Genomic DNA, 15,484 nt, shown 5'->3' on the forward strand with positions numbered 1-15,484 from the left:
AGTGTAGGTATAATTGGACTCTACATCATTCTAGTAGACATGTGTAGGATTAGACTGTAAATGAGATAATACTATTTTGAAAACATATATTGATACTGGTTTGGATCCAAAGAAATCCTGGTGGAATGAGATGGAGTCTTTCCCACCTGCTATCCACAACAATCGTCTCTCATCTGTCCTCAAGCCCCTGGTCTCTTCTGAGAGTCAGGAAACTTTACTGGAAGGGGTTAGCTGTTGCTTATAATAAGTCTGAGAAAAGAAGGCAATCACTAAAATGAGTTAGAAGCACCAGCTGAGAAAAGCGTTCCCATTCAACAATGCTGCTTCTGCCTGTTTTCAGTGTCCTCACCTATTTTCTCTCAGTCCTCTCACTGGGCCATAGCTCATCCAGCAGGGTTACCTCAGGACAGGCTGCTTGGAAGAGAAGACAGAAAAGTTACTTTGTTGTCATCCCAGTCTGTTAACATTTGTTGGTGGTGTTTAAAAGTTTTTTAAAAAAGTTTTTCTGATTTTATGCAGATTGATTATGAATGAAACTACATATATGTAGTCAAAAGCCCTTGTAAGAATAAATTACACATATCATTGATAACAGTGTTATATCTATTTTGTTGGTAGGAGACCTATATCGAAATACAAACTGAACACCTTCCTCAGTTGTTGCTCAGGATGGTCTCTGCATTGACAAGTCACCTCCAAACTTTACACTTGTCTGAGCTCACAGATTCCTTGAAACTCTGCTCAAAGATTCTTAGCAAGGTTCAACCTCCACTGTTATCTGCTGGTACTGATGGTGTCCTGCAGCTACCAAGTAGGCATAGCACCATCAAAGAATGGGAAGATAAAAAGGTAATTCTGGTTGTATTCTTTTTGCTTTATTGAGCGATAAGATACTCAGTTTTAAAACTGTTTAACAGCATTTGTAGAATTGGATGATTGTTTAAGCCTTATTGTGTGCTTAAAAATACATGATGTACTTCAAGAAGGGGACATATTGCAATTTGTCAGCCCATATCTTCTAAAAAGTAACTGAGTCTGTCATATCCTTTCTTTAACTACCTGGGAACATACCTGCATGTTGTGTGCCTTCAAGTCATTTCTGACTTATGAAGACCCTAAGCCTTCACAAAGTTTTCTTGGTAGGTTTTGTTCAGAGCAGATTTGCTTTTGCCTTCTTCTGAGGCTAAGAGAGTATGACGTGCCAAAGGTCACCCAGTGAGTTTCCATAGGCAAGCAGGGATTTGACCCTGGTCTCCAGGTTCCTAGAGCAACACCCAAACTACACCACACTGGTTCTATGTGTGGTTTACCTGGAAGCAAAAGGAAATAAAGCATAAATAAAATCATGAGCTAATCTGATGGTTTATAGGACAGTAAACTATCTCCTAGAATCTGAAGAACAGTTGGTATCTACTACTCATGAAAATTTATTCTCCTCAGTAATTTTATAGCATGTACGTTTCTATATCACTTATCAGTGAACTCAGCACTCTCTATGCAGTTTACAGTCTGTAAGCCAATTGCCCCCAGCAAGATGGGAACTGATTTTACCAACCTACAGAAGGATGGAAGGCTGAGTCAGCCTTGGAGCCCTGAGATGGAACTCACAACCTTGTGGCTACAGTACCAACATTTAGCCACTGCTTGTCTTGTTGACGTTTGTTCCCCATTTTCCCCCTAGAAAAATGTGTTTCTCAGAGTGACATAAAGATGAAAACAAAGGGAAACGAAGTTATAAAATTCCAAAAAACATACATTTAATTTTGATAAACTATGATGTAGCAATTATGTTTCAGTCCAGTATATATTTTGGGGGCTTTCACAGGTGAAATGGACAATGAAAAACATGTTAATAATAATAACAACAACAACAATAATAAATATTTATTTATATCCCGCCTCTTCTGATTGAGGCTTGAGGCGGGTAACAAAAAAGTAAATACAATATATAAAAATAAAAACAAGCCCCACAAAACCCCGACACAACCCTCCCTCCCAACTATAAAATTAAACAGTAAAAAAAAAAATGTACAACAATACATCAAAGTTAAAAACAAATCACAAATAAGAAAAATAATAAAAGGAGGGGGATTCAATTGGTTCTGGACATTATCAATTGGGGAAGGCATGCCGGAAGAGAAAGGTTTTTGTTGCCTTTTTAAAAGCCTCGAGTGAGGATAATTGGCGAATCTCTTCTGGCAGGTCATTCCAAGTTTTTGGAGCAGTGACAGAGAAGGACCTTCAGGAGGTCACTGCCAGTCTGGTTTTTCTAGATTGTAAGAGTTTTTTTCTGGAAGATCGGAGTGTATGGGAAGGATTGTATGGGAGGAGGCGTTCCTTCAAGTAGACTCGACCCAGGCCATGTAGGGCTTTATAGGTGATAACCAACACCTTGTACTGTGCCCGGAAGCTAATAAAAGGAAAGCATGAAAAAATACATCAAATATGCATTGCTTTTGTGTCTCTGAATGTTTATTTGCCATTAAAAGTCTGCACATTGTGTGTGTGTATGTGTTTAAAACATTTACCATAGCTACAAGCAGCTGAAAACAATTAAATCTAATTAGTGTTCATTAAATCAAAAAATAGTGGTAAATGTCTGTTTAAAGAGAGGTGTACCGTTAGTGCAAAACACAAATGAAGAGGAAGTTGAGTTAATCTCTTGGGGCAGTGAGTCCCACATATAGAGCACCAATACTGAGGTAGTGCTCTTGCATGTCACCATCAGCCTTGCTTCCTAAGATATTGGCCCATATCAGCCGAGTGCAGCAGCTGGTTTAAATGATGGGCAGGGCCTGAGACCAGGTTGTCTTAATGGCTGCTTCTTGCTGTATAGTCCTTCTTGGATCTATAATCATATCACTTGTAAGGTTTTATTCCTTGTCCCTTACATTTTCTGAGTTTTACTATGGCGCGTTACAGACGGGCCCATAGAGGTGCTGTTGTTATGCGCGAGGGGTGGCGCTTCCTGATGCGCCTTGCCCCTCACGTGTAACGAGTACGTCAAAATGGCAGCACCGCATACAGATGAGCGCCGCTATTTTGAAGTCGCAGATGCGCATTTTGGCGCTTCTTTCTTGCTGCACCTGGGAATCGTTTGGCTGCTGTGGTTCCCGGACGCAGCAACCGGCAGCGGCGCGAGGCCGCCCGTTTTGGGTGGTCTGTAACGTGCCTAAATGAATATAAGGGGTAGGGCATTCTTAATCATGCTAGGAGCTTGGGGTTTGGGATGGGGGTGCTGTCACTACTTGATTTTCCTCCCCACTTTTCACAAAGGCTTGTGGAGATGGTGTGCACTCTTCTTTTTAAGTTATTTTGGCTGTGATTGACTTTGTTGTATGTAATTTATTCTTTTTTGTAACTTGCTTTATTTTTAACGTCTGTTATTGTAACTGCTTGTTATTATCCACTTTGAATTATTTTGTGAAAGAAAGGCAGGATATTGTGGTGTAACAGGGAACTGCAGTCTGAGCTCTGTTATTTTAGGGAATAGGGGCATTAGATACCAGTAGGACAAAGGGATATAAAAAGATGTTACCTGTAATTCTTTGCCACATATTTTGGTGGATGTAAACTTCTGTTTGTGCTTATTTGTTGCTGATGTCAGTGGAGGTATTGACAAAAAAAACCTTGCAAAACTGAATGCACAGAAAATGAAAATAAGTGAAAATATATGCAGAGAGAATCATTATAACACACTAATAGTGAGTGGAATGTGTGGACATTGTGCATACATTTTTTCTTCTGAAGTTAATGTGGTATACTTCCTATATGTGTTAAATGAACCTTTAATATCTTAGTAATTATGTTAGTGTATTCATTTTGGATCCCATGCTGGGAGAAAGGCAGGAAATAAAATAAATAAATACTGTAAAATAGATGGATTCAGCAAAACTACTCAGCCTCCTAGGGCTTGATCCAGATTTAATTAGAGATAACCCCAGGAAATCCCTGGGACTTGAGTTAGGCATTACTAATTTAATTCCCTTGATTTCCATGGGCCTAGTGGTTAAGAAGCTGATTCTGACGACTGCAAGAGAGTCACAAGGAGATGAGACAGAGTGAGCTCCTGTCACTAGTCCCACCTTCTGCTAACCTAGCAGTTCGAAAGCATGTAAAAGTGCAAGTAGATAACTAGGTCCCACTTCAGTGGGAAGGTACCAGACGTCTGTGCAGCCATGCTGGCTACATGACCATGGAGTTGTCTTTGACAACGCTGGCTCTTTGGCTTACTAATGAAGATGAGCATCACCCCCTACAATCAGACACAACTAGAGAAACTTGTCAAAGTGGAAACCTTTACTCAAAATACAGATTCACATGGAAATACATAATGGGAAGGGATTTTGCTGCCTTGCTTTCTGCAAGTCAAATATCCATGTCGAGAAAGATCTTGTTACACAATGGTGGTAAAATACATGCACACAGATGGGTTGTAGTAGTTGATTTTCTGGACCTACCCTTAGATTATAAGCAAAAGGCAAGTTCTGTTACTGAGAAAAGTGGAAACATGGTCCTTGTTAACATGCAATATGAAGTGTCTTGTTCACTGTTTTATTCCGTTCCTCTTTCAATTAGATCCCACTAGTTTCAGTAGAAAACCCCAACGATGTATTTGAAGACGGTGAAAATCCTCCAAGCAGCCGTTCATCTGAAAGTGGCTTTACTGAGTTTGTCCAGTACCAGGCAGACACTGTGGATGACATTGACCGGATGTTAACTGGGGGTCCTGGCATCCCCATCATTGGTAGTGCTTCTTCAGAGACAGAGACAGCCTCAACAGTGGGTTCGGAGGAGACCATTGTGCAGCATGCTTTCAAGGTGACCCAGGGGACAGGATCTCGAAGTGGGAAGACAACAACGGTCCAAAAGACTGCAATGCAGTGCTGTTTGGAGTATGTCCAGCAGTTTTTAACCAGATTTATCAACTTATACATCATTCCATGCAATTCCTTGTCCCAGCCTTTGGTGACAGAGCTTCAGGAGGAACTCCCCAGAGGGAAAGGAGAGACTGTGCAGTGCACTAGAGAGTCACAAGGAGATGCAGCAAAAAGGAAGAAAATTACAAAGAAGGCAACACCAAAAGAATACCTCTCTGCCTTTATGGCTGCATGTCAGCTCTTCCTTGAATGTTCAAGTTTTCCAGTTTACATTGCAGAGGGAAATCATACCTCCGAAATACATGCTGAGAAGGCAGATGTTGGTGAGTAATCTGCAACATTTTTATCCCTTCCCTGCTAAGTTTCCTTCCTGAATTTAAAATGCCTCTTTTGGTAAAATCCAGAAGCTTGTTACCTTGCCTTTTTATTTTCTAGCCTTTTATGTCAACACAAATCAAGTTATTTTTATTCCTTGAAATTTTTTGAAAGTTAGAATGTTTGCTACTACAAATGGTTTGGTGTGAGGTATCTTGGGGCTTAATTAGGTTGATCAGACATGATTTAGCTATTGACATAAGACCCTTAGTACAGTAAAGGCCATCAGAGTTCAGTATGACATCTGGTTCCATCATATGTATCCTAGTTCTTTTAGATCCCTCCGGTGCTTTGTGTGGTGTCTGTTGAAGAGCAATTAGTCTTTTAGCTAATAAATTGCTTTCCTGGACATTAAAGTTCTGTTCATGTTTAGCAAGGGTGACCATAGTGGGGCCCATAGTCCCATGCTCCCCACCTTTTGTAGTTCTTGGTGCCCCCAAACCCCCTCCCCCAGTTTTAAAAAGGTGCAATTTTCAGATATTTTTTTCTCCCAAATCACACAGAAAGCCCCCAAATGTTGAGAACAAAAGAAACTATCTCCAACACATTCCCACAAGGGCCCCAGAACCCTGTGATACCCCCCAAATACTTCCATTTTCCTATGCCGTTCCTCTCAAAATAGCAACAGAAAATGATGCATGCCATTTTTCCCACAGGAATTTGCCCACTTCTGATGCACAGCCATGAGATCCTAGCCTAGGCATCCTTAGTTTTGCAGTGATTATTCCAAGAGTTGTCTCACTTTTTCAGATGCTTTAAAAATGATCCAGCTTCTTCTCTTCTGCCCATATTCTTTCTTTGTCTTCATCTTCCATTACAGCAAAGTTAGCAAGCTGAGTTCAAAGTGGAAGAGTAGTTTGCACTCAGTGAACAGAGCAGGGGGAGAGGACAAGAGGGAGTGGTGTCTTGCCAGTCCCAAGAGGTTCAGGCAATAGCAAACTGCTCTGGCTCTCCCAAATTGTGTGTTCTCCCTCATGAATAATTTTTGCCTTCTTGACTACACTCTGATGTTGCTTAGCCACATATGTCCCAAGTTTCATCTAGGAAATGTTGGAGTGTATACTGTATGTTCATTGGGAGTAGCGGTATACTTTGATTAAAGTAGTCCTTTCCTCTGGCACGTTTGATAAGTTTCTGCACCAAGACCTCCTTCTAGGCCAGAATGGGCAACACACTGCTAGTCAGCTGGCTATCCCACACTCCCAATGCAAATTCCATTACCAAAATGCCAGTGATTTTAATGAGAATCAAGGTACAGTTCCCTGCATGCCATGTTTTCCAACATAATGATTGGTATTTTGTGGTGGCTGCAGAAAAAGCAGTAGGAGGTTAGAAATGAGAGCAACCAGTGTGACATTGGAACGAACAGGAGATGGCAGTGGTTTGGGGAAAGAATGGTGTGAATGCTGTTACACCATTCTCAAGAAGTTGCCCACCTACCTTCAAGGTTCTCTGTCTGTCTGTCTGTCTGTCTGTCTGTCTGTCTATCTCTCTATCTATCTATCTATCTATCTATCTATCTATCTATCTATATCTATCATCGTAGAAGGAACTGGAAATATCCTAATAAACTCAATGTGCAAGACTGATGCACCTTGAAGGCTAGTTTTAACAAAAGTTTTATTCCACACATATTGCCTAAAACATTTTTGGACAAGACATTCCTTATAGCTTTCTTCAACAGTTGTTTTAAAAAGTAGGTGTGTGGGGTGTGTGTGTGTGGGGTGGTATGTGTGTGTGTGATGTGTTGACTTATGGAGACCTCATAGTTTCATAGGGTTTTCTTAGGGAGTAATCAAAGATAATTTTACCATTTCCTTCCTCTGAAATATATAGCACCTGGTATTCATTGGTGGCCTTACATCCAAGTACTAATCAGGGCAAACCCTGCTTAGCTTCCAAGATTAGATGGGATCTGGTGCCTTTAGGAAATATGCATTAATAATTATTATCAAGACATAGACTGAAAAGATGCCAAAATAGGAGGAACGTGCTTCCTATTTTATCCTTGTGAAATACAATAACTAAGAAACAATATACTGAACCAGGCAAACTTAAGATGCATGTAAAAGATCACTATCAAGCTACACAGCAATTTGAGAATCAGCTTACAAAGATTTCAAAAAAGTGCATCTCCAAACCTTACACTTGCCAACTGCCAGTTTTGATAGTAGGAGGCTAACCATTGTATTTTTTCACAATCCTTTGGTCTCTGTGGGTATCCAGGTTGTCCTAATCATAACAAACTGAGAACAGAGAGGGGGCTTGGAATGTACATAAAGAGTAGAACTCTAAACAGGATTCTGGTTTGGTTTTGGTATTTTGAAGGTAATAGAAAAATGCCATCAAATTCTGTTTTATGTAACTAAACAGAATTTGACAAAATACAAATACAAATAAAATGTTGGTGTTCCTGCAAGAAAAATAGTTGATGTTGGTTATAATGGTGATGTAATAGATAAGCAAGGTAGGGAAAATAATTAATATGGAACATATTCTTCTCTATTGCAGATTGTGAGCAAGAGCAACCCCCTTTGTGGCTCCAGACTCTTATGAGTGCTTGCAGGCAAGCAAATGATTTTAGCATCCAAGGTGTTACTATTTCATTAATTATGGACCTAGTTGGATTGACTCAGTCAGTTGCGATGGTCACTGGAGAAAGCCTAAATAATGTAGAGAGTGCACAACCTCTTAGTCCAAACCAGGGAAGAGTGGCTGTTGTCATCAGACCTCCTCTCAATCAAGGCAACCTCCGGTACATGGCTGAAAAAACAGATTTTTTCAAGGTACAGTAAAATGGTCATGTAGCTTCTGCAATAATGAAAGTGTGCTGCTGTTTGTAGACTCTATATTCATGCTCTGCTTACATTCCAGTAGAGTTTATTCCTGTAGGAACATAGTGTATATATTCTAACAATAATGTTGTTGTTGTTGTGCCCCTTCAAGTCGTTTCTGACTGATGGCGATCCTAAGGCCATGGAATTTTCTTGGCAAGATTTGTTCAGATGGCAAGATTTGCTTTGCCTTCGAGACCAAGAGAGTGTGACTTGCCCAGGCTCACCCAGTCGATTTCCATAGCTGAGCAGGGATTTGATCCCTGGTCTCCAGAGTCACAGTCTAATGCTCAAATCATGCTGGTTGTCTTTAACAATAACAGAACACAGACATTAAACCTTTAATATATTTTTTTTAAATTAGTGAGTGAATATTATTCTGTTATTGACTTTGGTAGGCTGTTTTAGGATCCCCCCCAACCTATAATAGTTTATCCAAAAAACATATCCAAGGCCATACAGCAAAATACAGTAACAAAATATAATAAATATAACAACATCTTGTCAAAATGTAGGCACATGACTCCAATTGCATCCTTTTTGTCTTTCCCCTGTTTGATTTTTAATGCCTATGCCTGATGGCAAAACTTGAGAGGAAAATCTGTTTTGCAAGTGGAATTCTGCTTACACAATATATTTAATAATGAGACAGATTAACCCAGTTCATTACCACTTTTTATTACTTTCCCAGCAATGTAGTAATATCTGTTGCAGTTTTATTTTAGTGAGTCATTGATTGATCTTTAATTGGGACAGGAACTATCTTTTTGCCTTTCCCACTTTCTGAAGAGTGCAGTTCACCAAGAAGGTACTAGTAGGAACATAAGACGCTGTCTCAAACTGAGTCAGGCTATTTGTCCATCTCTCATTCTCTGGAGAAGACAATGGCAAACCTCCTCTGAACAAATCTTGCCAAGAAAACCCAATGATAGGTTTGCCTTAGGGTCACTATAAATTGAAGGTACACAGCAACAACAAAAGACTAGTATTGCTAACTCTGATTGGCAATAATTGCCCAGGTTGCTGGGTTTTCTATGACTGGAGATTCCTACTGCTGTCTCATCCAAGTATTAACTGGGCCCTACCCTCACTCGAAACCCCCCAAAACACAGGTGATACTGCTTATGCAGTGGTACTTGCCTATTCCTTGTTTTACAAGAACTACTCCTGAAAAATCAAAAGAGCCTGTAGAGCATTGTAGGTGATGCTGAAGCAGGAGAAGAGAATTGAATGAGAAAGAGTGCCTTATCCTTTATGTAAGAACACCATGAGCGCCTTGGGTGTCAAACAATGTTTCCAACAGCCCCACACCAAAGCTACTCTTTCCTACAATATCATCAACTGATCACTGATGGAAATATTATTTTAGTAAAAATAACATTCTCTCTCTGTCCCCCACCCCCTCCTTCTCTGTGATTCTCCTGTGTTTCTTGCCAAAGCATGTGGCATTAACTCTATGGGACCAGTTAGGCGATGGAACTCCTCAACATCACCAGAAGAGTGTGGAACTTTTTTTCCAGTTACACAATCTTGTTCCATCCTCTAGCATTTGTGAGGATGTTATCAGCCAGCAGTTGACCCACAGAGACAAGGTAAAACCCTTTATACCAGCCTTGGTTTTGGAAATATATGAAATGTGGAAACAGAGCTGTTGTGAGTGAGAGTATTTCAGGACCTTACATTGTCATTGCAGATTTATGCAAGTAAAATGCAAGCTATGAGAGTCATGTGGTTATGAACAGTAAAACTCTAAAGCAGGTATTTCTTTTGTTCAGTTGTGCTGCCTTTAAATATCATCCAACCACATAGCACACACCGTGCAGGAAAAAACTGTCCAGTTTTAACATCCTTTCTCAGGTCTGCCTTCTTTCTAGGGCTCTCCTTTGCCACCAGACTAGTTTTCTTGCCAGTTTTATCCTGTTGTTCTTTTTAGTTAACCTTCCTAGATGGCACTAAATTGAGAAAATAAGATAATCCTTTTTTATTTTTGCTTTCTCCTTTTCACTCCATACCTAAGATGAATTGTTTTTACTAATAAATGATAGTCATTGTATGTTTACTAAAAAATGACTCAGATAAGATCTGATTGTAGTTCCATTATGGAGCTGTAATTTCTATCGTAAAGGAACATTATTTCAGCCATTTCTAATGAACATTTAATGATATCCAAAGGAATATTGTAGCACCTTTGAGACTTATGTTCCAAACTTCTTTCTCTTGAAGGTACTACAATATTGCTTTGCATACTCATCCAGACTAACATGGCAATTTCTTTGAATATCATGATATATTAAATGTGAGAAGCTTACTTGTGCATATAAAATATATGTAGAATAATTCATTTTCACAGGCAACATCTTAGTCTGTATCCAGAAGGCACTTGATTACAAATTTGTAAAGGGAAAGTTGCCATGTTGGCTGTAAGAAAAATTCAGATACGTCTTTGTTATATTTTCTTTCAGTTCAACTGAAAGGGCACCAAAATTTGTCCAAGCTTTTCCAGTCTCCAGATATGACGACATCTTCCTGGAAGAAGAAATCTGGAGATTTTGAAGGCTTGCACAGATTTTTGTGTCTTTTTGGTTGACCTAATGAAGGTGTTTATTGTATTACTGATTTTGGAGCTTACTCAGAAGAAACCTTATTGAGATTATTCCTGAGTAAATATGCCTAGGATTGCATTATAAATGTTATATCTACAATTGGCAAATCATGATTGCTGTCATGTTCTCATGCCATGTTGCTTTCTCACCATCTTTTTAGGAAAAGCATACAGATTTTTCTCCCACTGATACAGTCTTCTTTCACTTTATCATTTATTAATATCCTTCAAATCTTGGACATTTCTGTTTATTTCCGGTTTGGGAAATGCAGGGTTTTTAAAATGGTTTTTAACTTCATTTTCCAGTGATTTTGAGGTCTTTCAAGAGCTTCTGTTAAATTTATTTCCCTGTAGTAGAGGTTGTCTTACTACATTGCTCCTTCTGATAATACAGGGATGGGCACACTAAAACCTATAGGGCCACAATGGTAGGTTTTCAGCTCCTCTGGAGGGCTAAAGCCCACCCAATTGCAGCTGCCATTTTCATGACCAGAAGCAATATTAGCAATAGCAAGTACATTTCTGTACCGCTTATCAGTGCACTTAAGCATTCCCTAAGCGGTTTACAATGTGTAAACTAATCGCCCCCAACAAGCTGGGTATTCTGTGACCTCGGAAGGATGCCAGGCTGAGTCGACCCTGAGCCCCTGGCTGGTATTGGTAATTCACAACCTTGTGGTTTGTGAGTGAGTGGCTGCAATATCAGCATTTAACCACTGTGTCACCAGAGCTCAATGGAGTCATTCACATTCGCAAAAACCCTGATTTTTGAGGTGAATAGGTGTGGGATCGCAGAATCGATTGGAACCGAAATGAAGTTCACATTACATTTTCCAATACCAAATGCCTCCATGTCTATTTAACACAGTTCACATGCACACTTACTTTTGCACTGCAACAAAATGGATTCTCAATCTCAGACATGTTCAATCCATCCTGGGTCTTTTTCTTATTTTAATGTCAATCATATGATATATATATATATATATATGCATGTTTCTGGTTACACAAGCACTCAGAGGTGCACATTAGTGATTAACATGGGCCTCATATGTGTATGTGTTTATGTATGTGTGTTTGTGTAAGATGTACATAATCCTCCTCCTCCTCCACTTTCCCTCTGTGCCTGGGAATGGGTTGCTAGAAGCTGAGAGAGTGCAGGGCGGGTTTTATTTCTATGGGAGCAACAGCTGATCCATAGTCAGAAACACACACGCACCTTCCTCCCCACTTCCCTTCCATGCTTGGGAATGGGTTGCTAGAAGCAGAGAGTGCAAGGCATGTTTTTTGGGAGCAACAGCTGATCCATGGCACCCCCAGATGCACCCATCCCTGGACTGAATCTGCCATGCCACCCACAGATGCTAACATGCCAGGGGAGAATTCCTACCACAGTTTGGGACTCTCTCCTGTGAACCCACACAAATACAACAGTGCAAGATACTGTCAAATTATGTTTTTTTTTTAAAAAAAAACATGCTGCATCATTGGCCCTGACAGGGCCCATGGATGAATGCGTGCCAGGCTAGGGAAGAATTCCCATCATGGAACCCATGGATTTGCTCTCGTGAACCCACGAAAAAGTGACAATTTGCAGAAATTTCTTGGGGAAAAAAATGCTGCCTCCCCCCAGAACACCCCCTACTTGCCCTACCCCTCTTGAAAAGTTTCCTGCAGAAACAGAAAACAGCTTCACAGTTTGGTCAGGACCACAGTGTGATTTAAATGGACCAGTTGGCTGCACTGTAAATTGAAATCCATAGTCCCACAACAACCCCACAACAGTGCTGTGAGGGGAAAAATGGCCAAGACTTGTGGTGGGATGGGTACCACCCCTGGTTTAAATCATAGTGTGAATGAGGCCATAATTGATGTTATTCGCAATCACCTTTGGCCTGTTTTGGCATTACAAAATGCCTTCCCCCCCTCACCATTCCCTTCTCCTTTTGTGTTGTGTCTTTTAGATTGTAAGCCTGTGGGCAGGGAACTGTCTGTTATCCCCTCTATTGTAAACCGCTCGGATTCCCAGTGATTGGGCGGTATATAAATAAAACCTATTATTATTATTATTATTATTATTATTATTATTACGTTCTTGTTGTTTCATGCCGTTTTAGGACACTCCCTAAAATGGCATATTTATCTAATATGAGATTCTCTAAAGTATATTTTTTTTCCTCCTGAAAAAAATAAGGAGGGGGTTTCCTGGGGGCTTGTAAGGGGTTCATAGGTCATGAAAATCTTACCTCTGTGTGTCAGGGTTTGTTGCTGTTTCTTTTAAAGATTTCAGAAAAGGACTTAGCATTTTACTTTTAGAAAGAATGAATACAAAGACATGCTGATGGCATCCATAACTCTAGCCCCAAAGCATTATCTTTCCACTGCTCCATTATGAATGGCTTCAGTATGTAATTATATCCATTTTTTAGTTAACTGTTGCCTTCTGAGGTCCCGTTCCCCCCCCCCCGAACACTGATGCACAGTTTCCTGGCGTTTCAGTTTTCAACTATATTCTGATACCTTTCCAAATGTTACAGTGGCACAGATCTCAGTTTTCATGTAACATCTGTAGGGAGTAGTTTTGCAAATTTGTTTTGCATAGCTTACTTCTGGTCTTTAAACTCATATTTTTCTTTTCTCTAATTATCTAGAAATGTCTTGTTAGTAATAGCTTAATCAAACTGTTTCATCATATAACAATACTTAATATATTTGGAAGGTCAAATTGTTATAGTTCTGTGCTTGGAGAACTGTGTGCCATGTCTAAATAATAGCTTTGTAGAAATTTTTACGATATTTTTGTGTATATTAAGTGTATGTCATTCCAATGGTGATTTGCCTGTGGATTTTTTTAAAGGGATAATGCTGTCAAGGCTAATGGCTGAAGCAGCAATTAAATTTGGTCTGAACTAGAGGGAACCTAGCTTATGTTAAAATAAAGTACAGAAATTATTATGAACCAAAACCCAGTCACTGTTTTCATTTGTGATGTGAAAAAACAAGTAACTTGATTCTACTATTTTCATGCTTGCTCACTTTGCTCTGATTTAAATTGCTATACAGTGGGCCCTTGGTATTGGTTGAGCGTAAGCTACACAGTGAATCACAACCTGACCCCCTCATCCCTACCTATCGGAAAGCAGCCTCTACAATTGATGGGGACATATACCTCTGTTACTCTGTTAAAGCCATTTCTTCTTTCTCCTATGAGCAATCTCTGGTGTGACAGAGAGAATCAGGACCCCTTTGCAGTTCCCCCTTATGCTGGAAATTGCTCATGTGAGGGGTAAGTAGGACCGTCAGTCAGCTAGAAGAGGCCCGGGTTAATTGCAGTGGCTGTTTCCTGATAAATAGAGATTAGGGGACTTTTCACGGTTCCTACATTGCCACTAAAGTAAGGGTGATATAGGGATTGTGACTGCATAACAATCATGACAGTATAGCTCTAGGTTACAGATTCATAACTGCCATAAGGATTCCAGCTCACATTTCCAACTGAATGGATGATATGCCTGGATTAATCTATCATTTTATCCTGCAGAAAATCAGGATGGAAGCTCATGCAAAGTTTGCAGTGCTCTGGCATCTCACCAGAGATCTCCATATTAACAAGTCCTCATCATATGGCCGTTCATTTGACAGGTAAGTTAGGAACACGTATGGATTCTGTATAAGCCTATTTAAATATTCAGACTTTGATTTATCAATGTTCTATTCAAACATTGTAATTTGGAAGTGCTTTCTGTATTTTATACATGCAACCATTTTAGCAAAGTTATATTATGTTCCCTACTCCACTTCCTACTTTTCAGTTTTCCACAAAGTGTGGGTGTGAAAAGACATCATTTGTAGTTAAGGTGATTTGTGAATTTATTCTCCTGCTTCATTCTATTCAGTAAGAAAAACAATTAAAGCAATTCATAATTGTACTATCCTACTTATCTTATAATGTAAGACATGCAAGGTTATGAGAAAAGTTGAAGGGTGTGTTCAACAGTAACATTATTTGAGTGCTGGACTGCTGCACTCACTGTTTTCTTCTCTAATAACTTGCACCTTCTTCAGTATCAAATTGGGGAAAAACTGGTTCTTTAAATCTGCATGATTAGGAGTCTGGACACATGGCTGATTGGGCGCTCCCAGAAAGTCATCTATATCTCTCCTTACCTCCCACTGAGCAGTTTTGCAATTCTGCGTTGTTTGTTTTTTAAGTGATTGTGTTTTACCAAATCAGTACTTCAGTGGATGAGCGAATGAAAAAGGCAGGGAAGGAGGATGGAGCAGAACAAATGAATAAACCCAGTAGACTGTATCAGTGTCTGGCATTTATTTTATACAAGTGGGAGGAAGCTTGGCTGAGCCTGAAGCACAGATAAATCTGTTGCTAGACTTTTTAAAGGTTGCTTCTGTATGCACCCTGAACAGATCAAGCCAGAACGCTCCCTGGAAGCCAAGATGGTTAAATAGATGCTGTTGTATTTTGGCCACATCATGAGAAGACAATAATAATGAGAAGACAATAATAACAGGAAAGATTGAAGGCAGTAAAAAGAGCGGAAGACCACACACCAGATAGACTAATTTAGGGAGGTGACAAGCTTGAACCTACAAGATCTAAGCAGAGCTGTGGGGGATAGGGGGGCTTGGAGGTGTCTCATCCACAGGGTCCCCATGAGTCAAGGTCAACTCAACAGTAACTAACAACACTCTGGTAGAGGAACATAAACAGAGGATGCACTCTGGTAGAGGAATAGAAATCAGTGTCCCACAACAAATGAGATGGTAGAGTAAGA

The 15,484-nt window shown here is 39.9% G+C and overlaps 1 protein-coding gene across 4 annotated transcripts in view; it reads left to right on the forward strand.

The window, feature by feature from the left end:
- LOC121917496 (protein dopey-1) overlaps nt 1-15,484 on the forward strand; it is an 83,518-nt gene that overhangs the window by 40,694 nt on the left and 27,340 nt on the right. For all 4 annotated transcript variants that reach the window (XM_042443514.1, XM_042443516.1, XM_042443515.1 and 1 more), the window contains 5 exons: nt 619-849; nt 4,579-5,203; nt 7,767-8,041; nt 9,529-9,681; nt 14,233-14,333. In XM_042443514.1, coding sequence (XP_042299448.1) covers nt 619-849; nt 4,579-5,203; nt 7,767-8,041; nt 9,529-9,681; nt 14,233-14,333 — 1,385 coding nt within the window. The remainder of the gene's footprint in view (nt 1-618; nt 850-4,578; nt 5,204-7,766; nt 8,042-9,528; nt 9,682-14,232; nt 14,334-15,484) is intronic.

The sequence above is a fragment of the Sceloporus undulatus genome, unplaced genomic scaffold (genome assembly GCF_019175285.1).
Source record: "Sceloporus undulatus isolate JIND9_A2432 ecotype Alabama unplaced genomic scaffold, SceUnd_v1.1 scaffold_20, whole genome shotgun sequence".
NCBI classification, from domain to species: Eukaryota; Metazoa; Chordata; class Lepidosauria; order Squamata; family Phrynosomatidae; genus Sceloporus; species Sceloporus undulatus.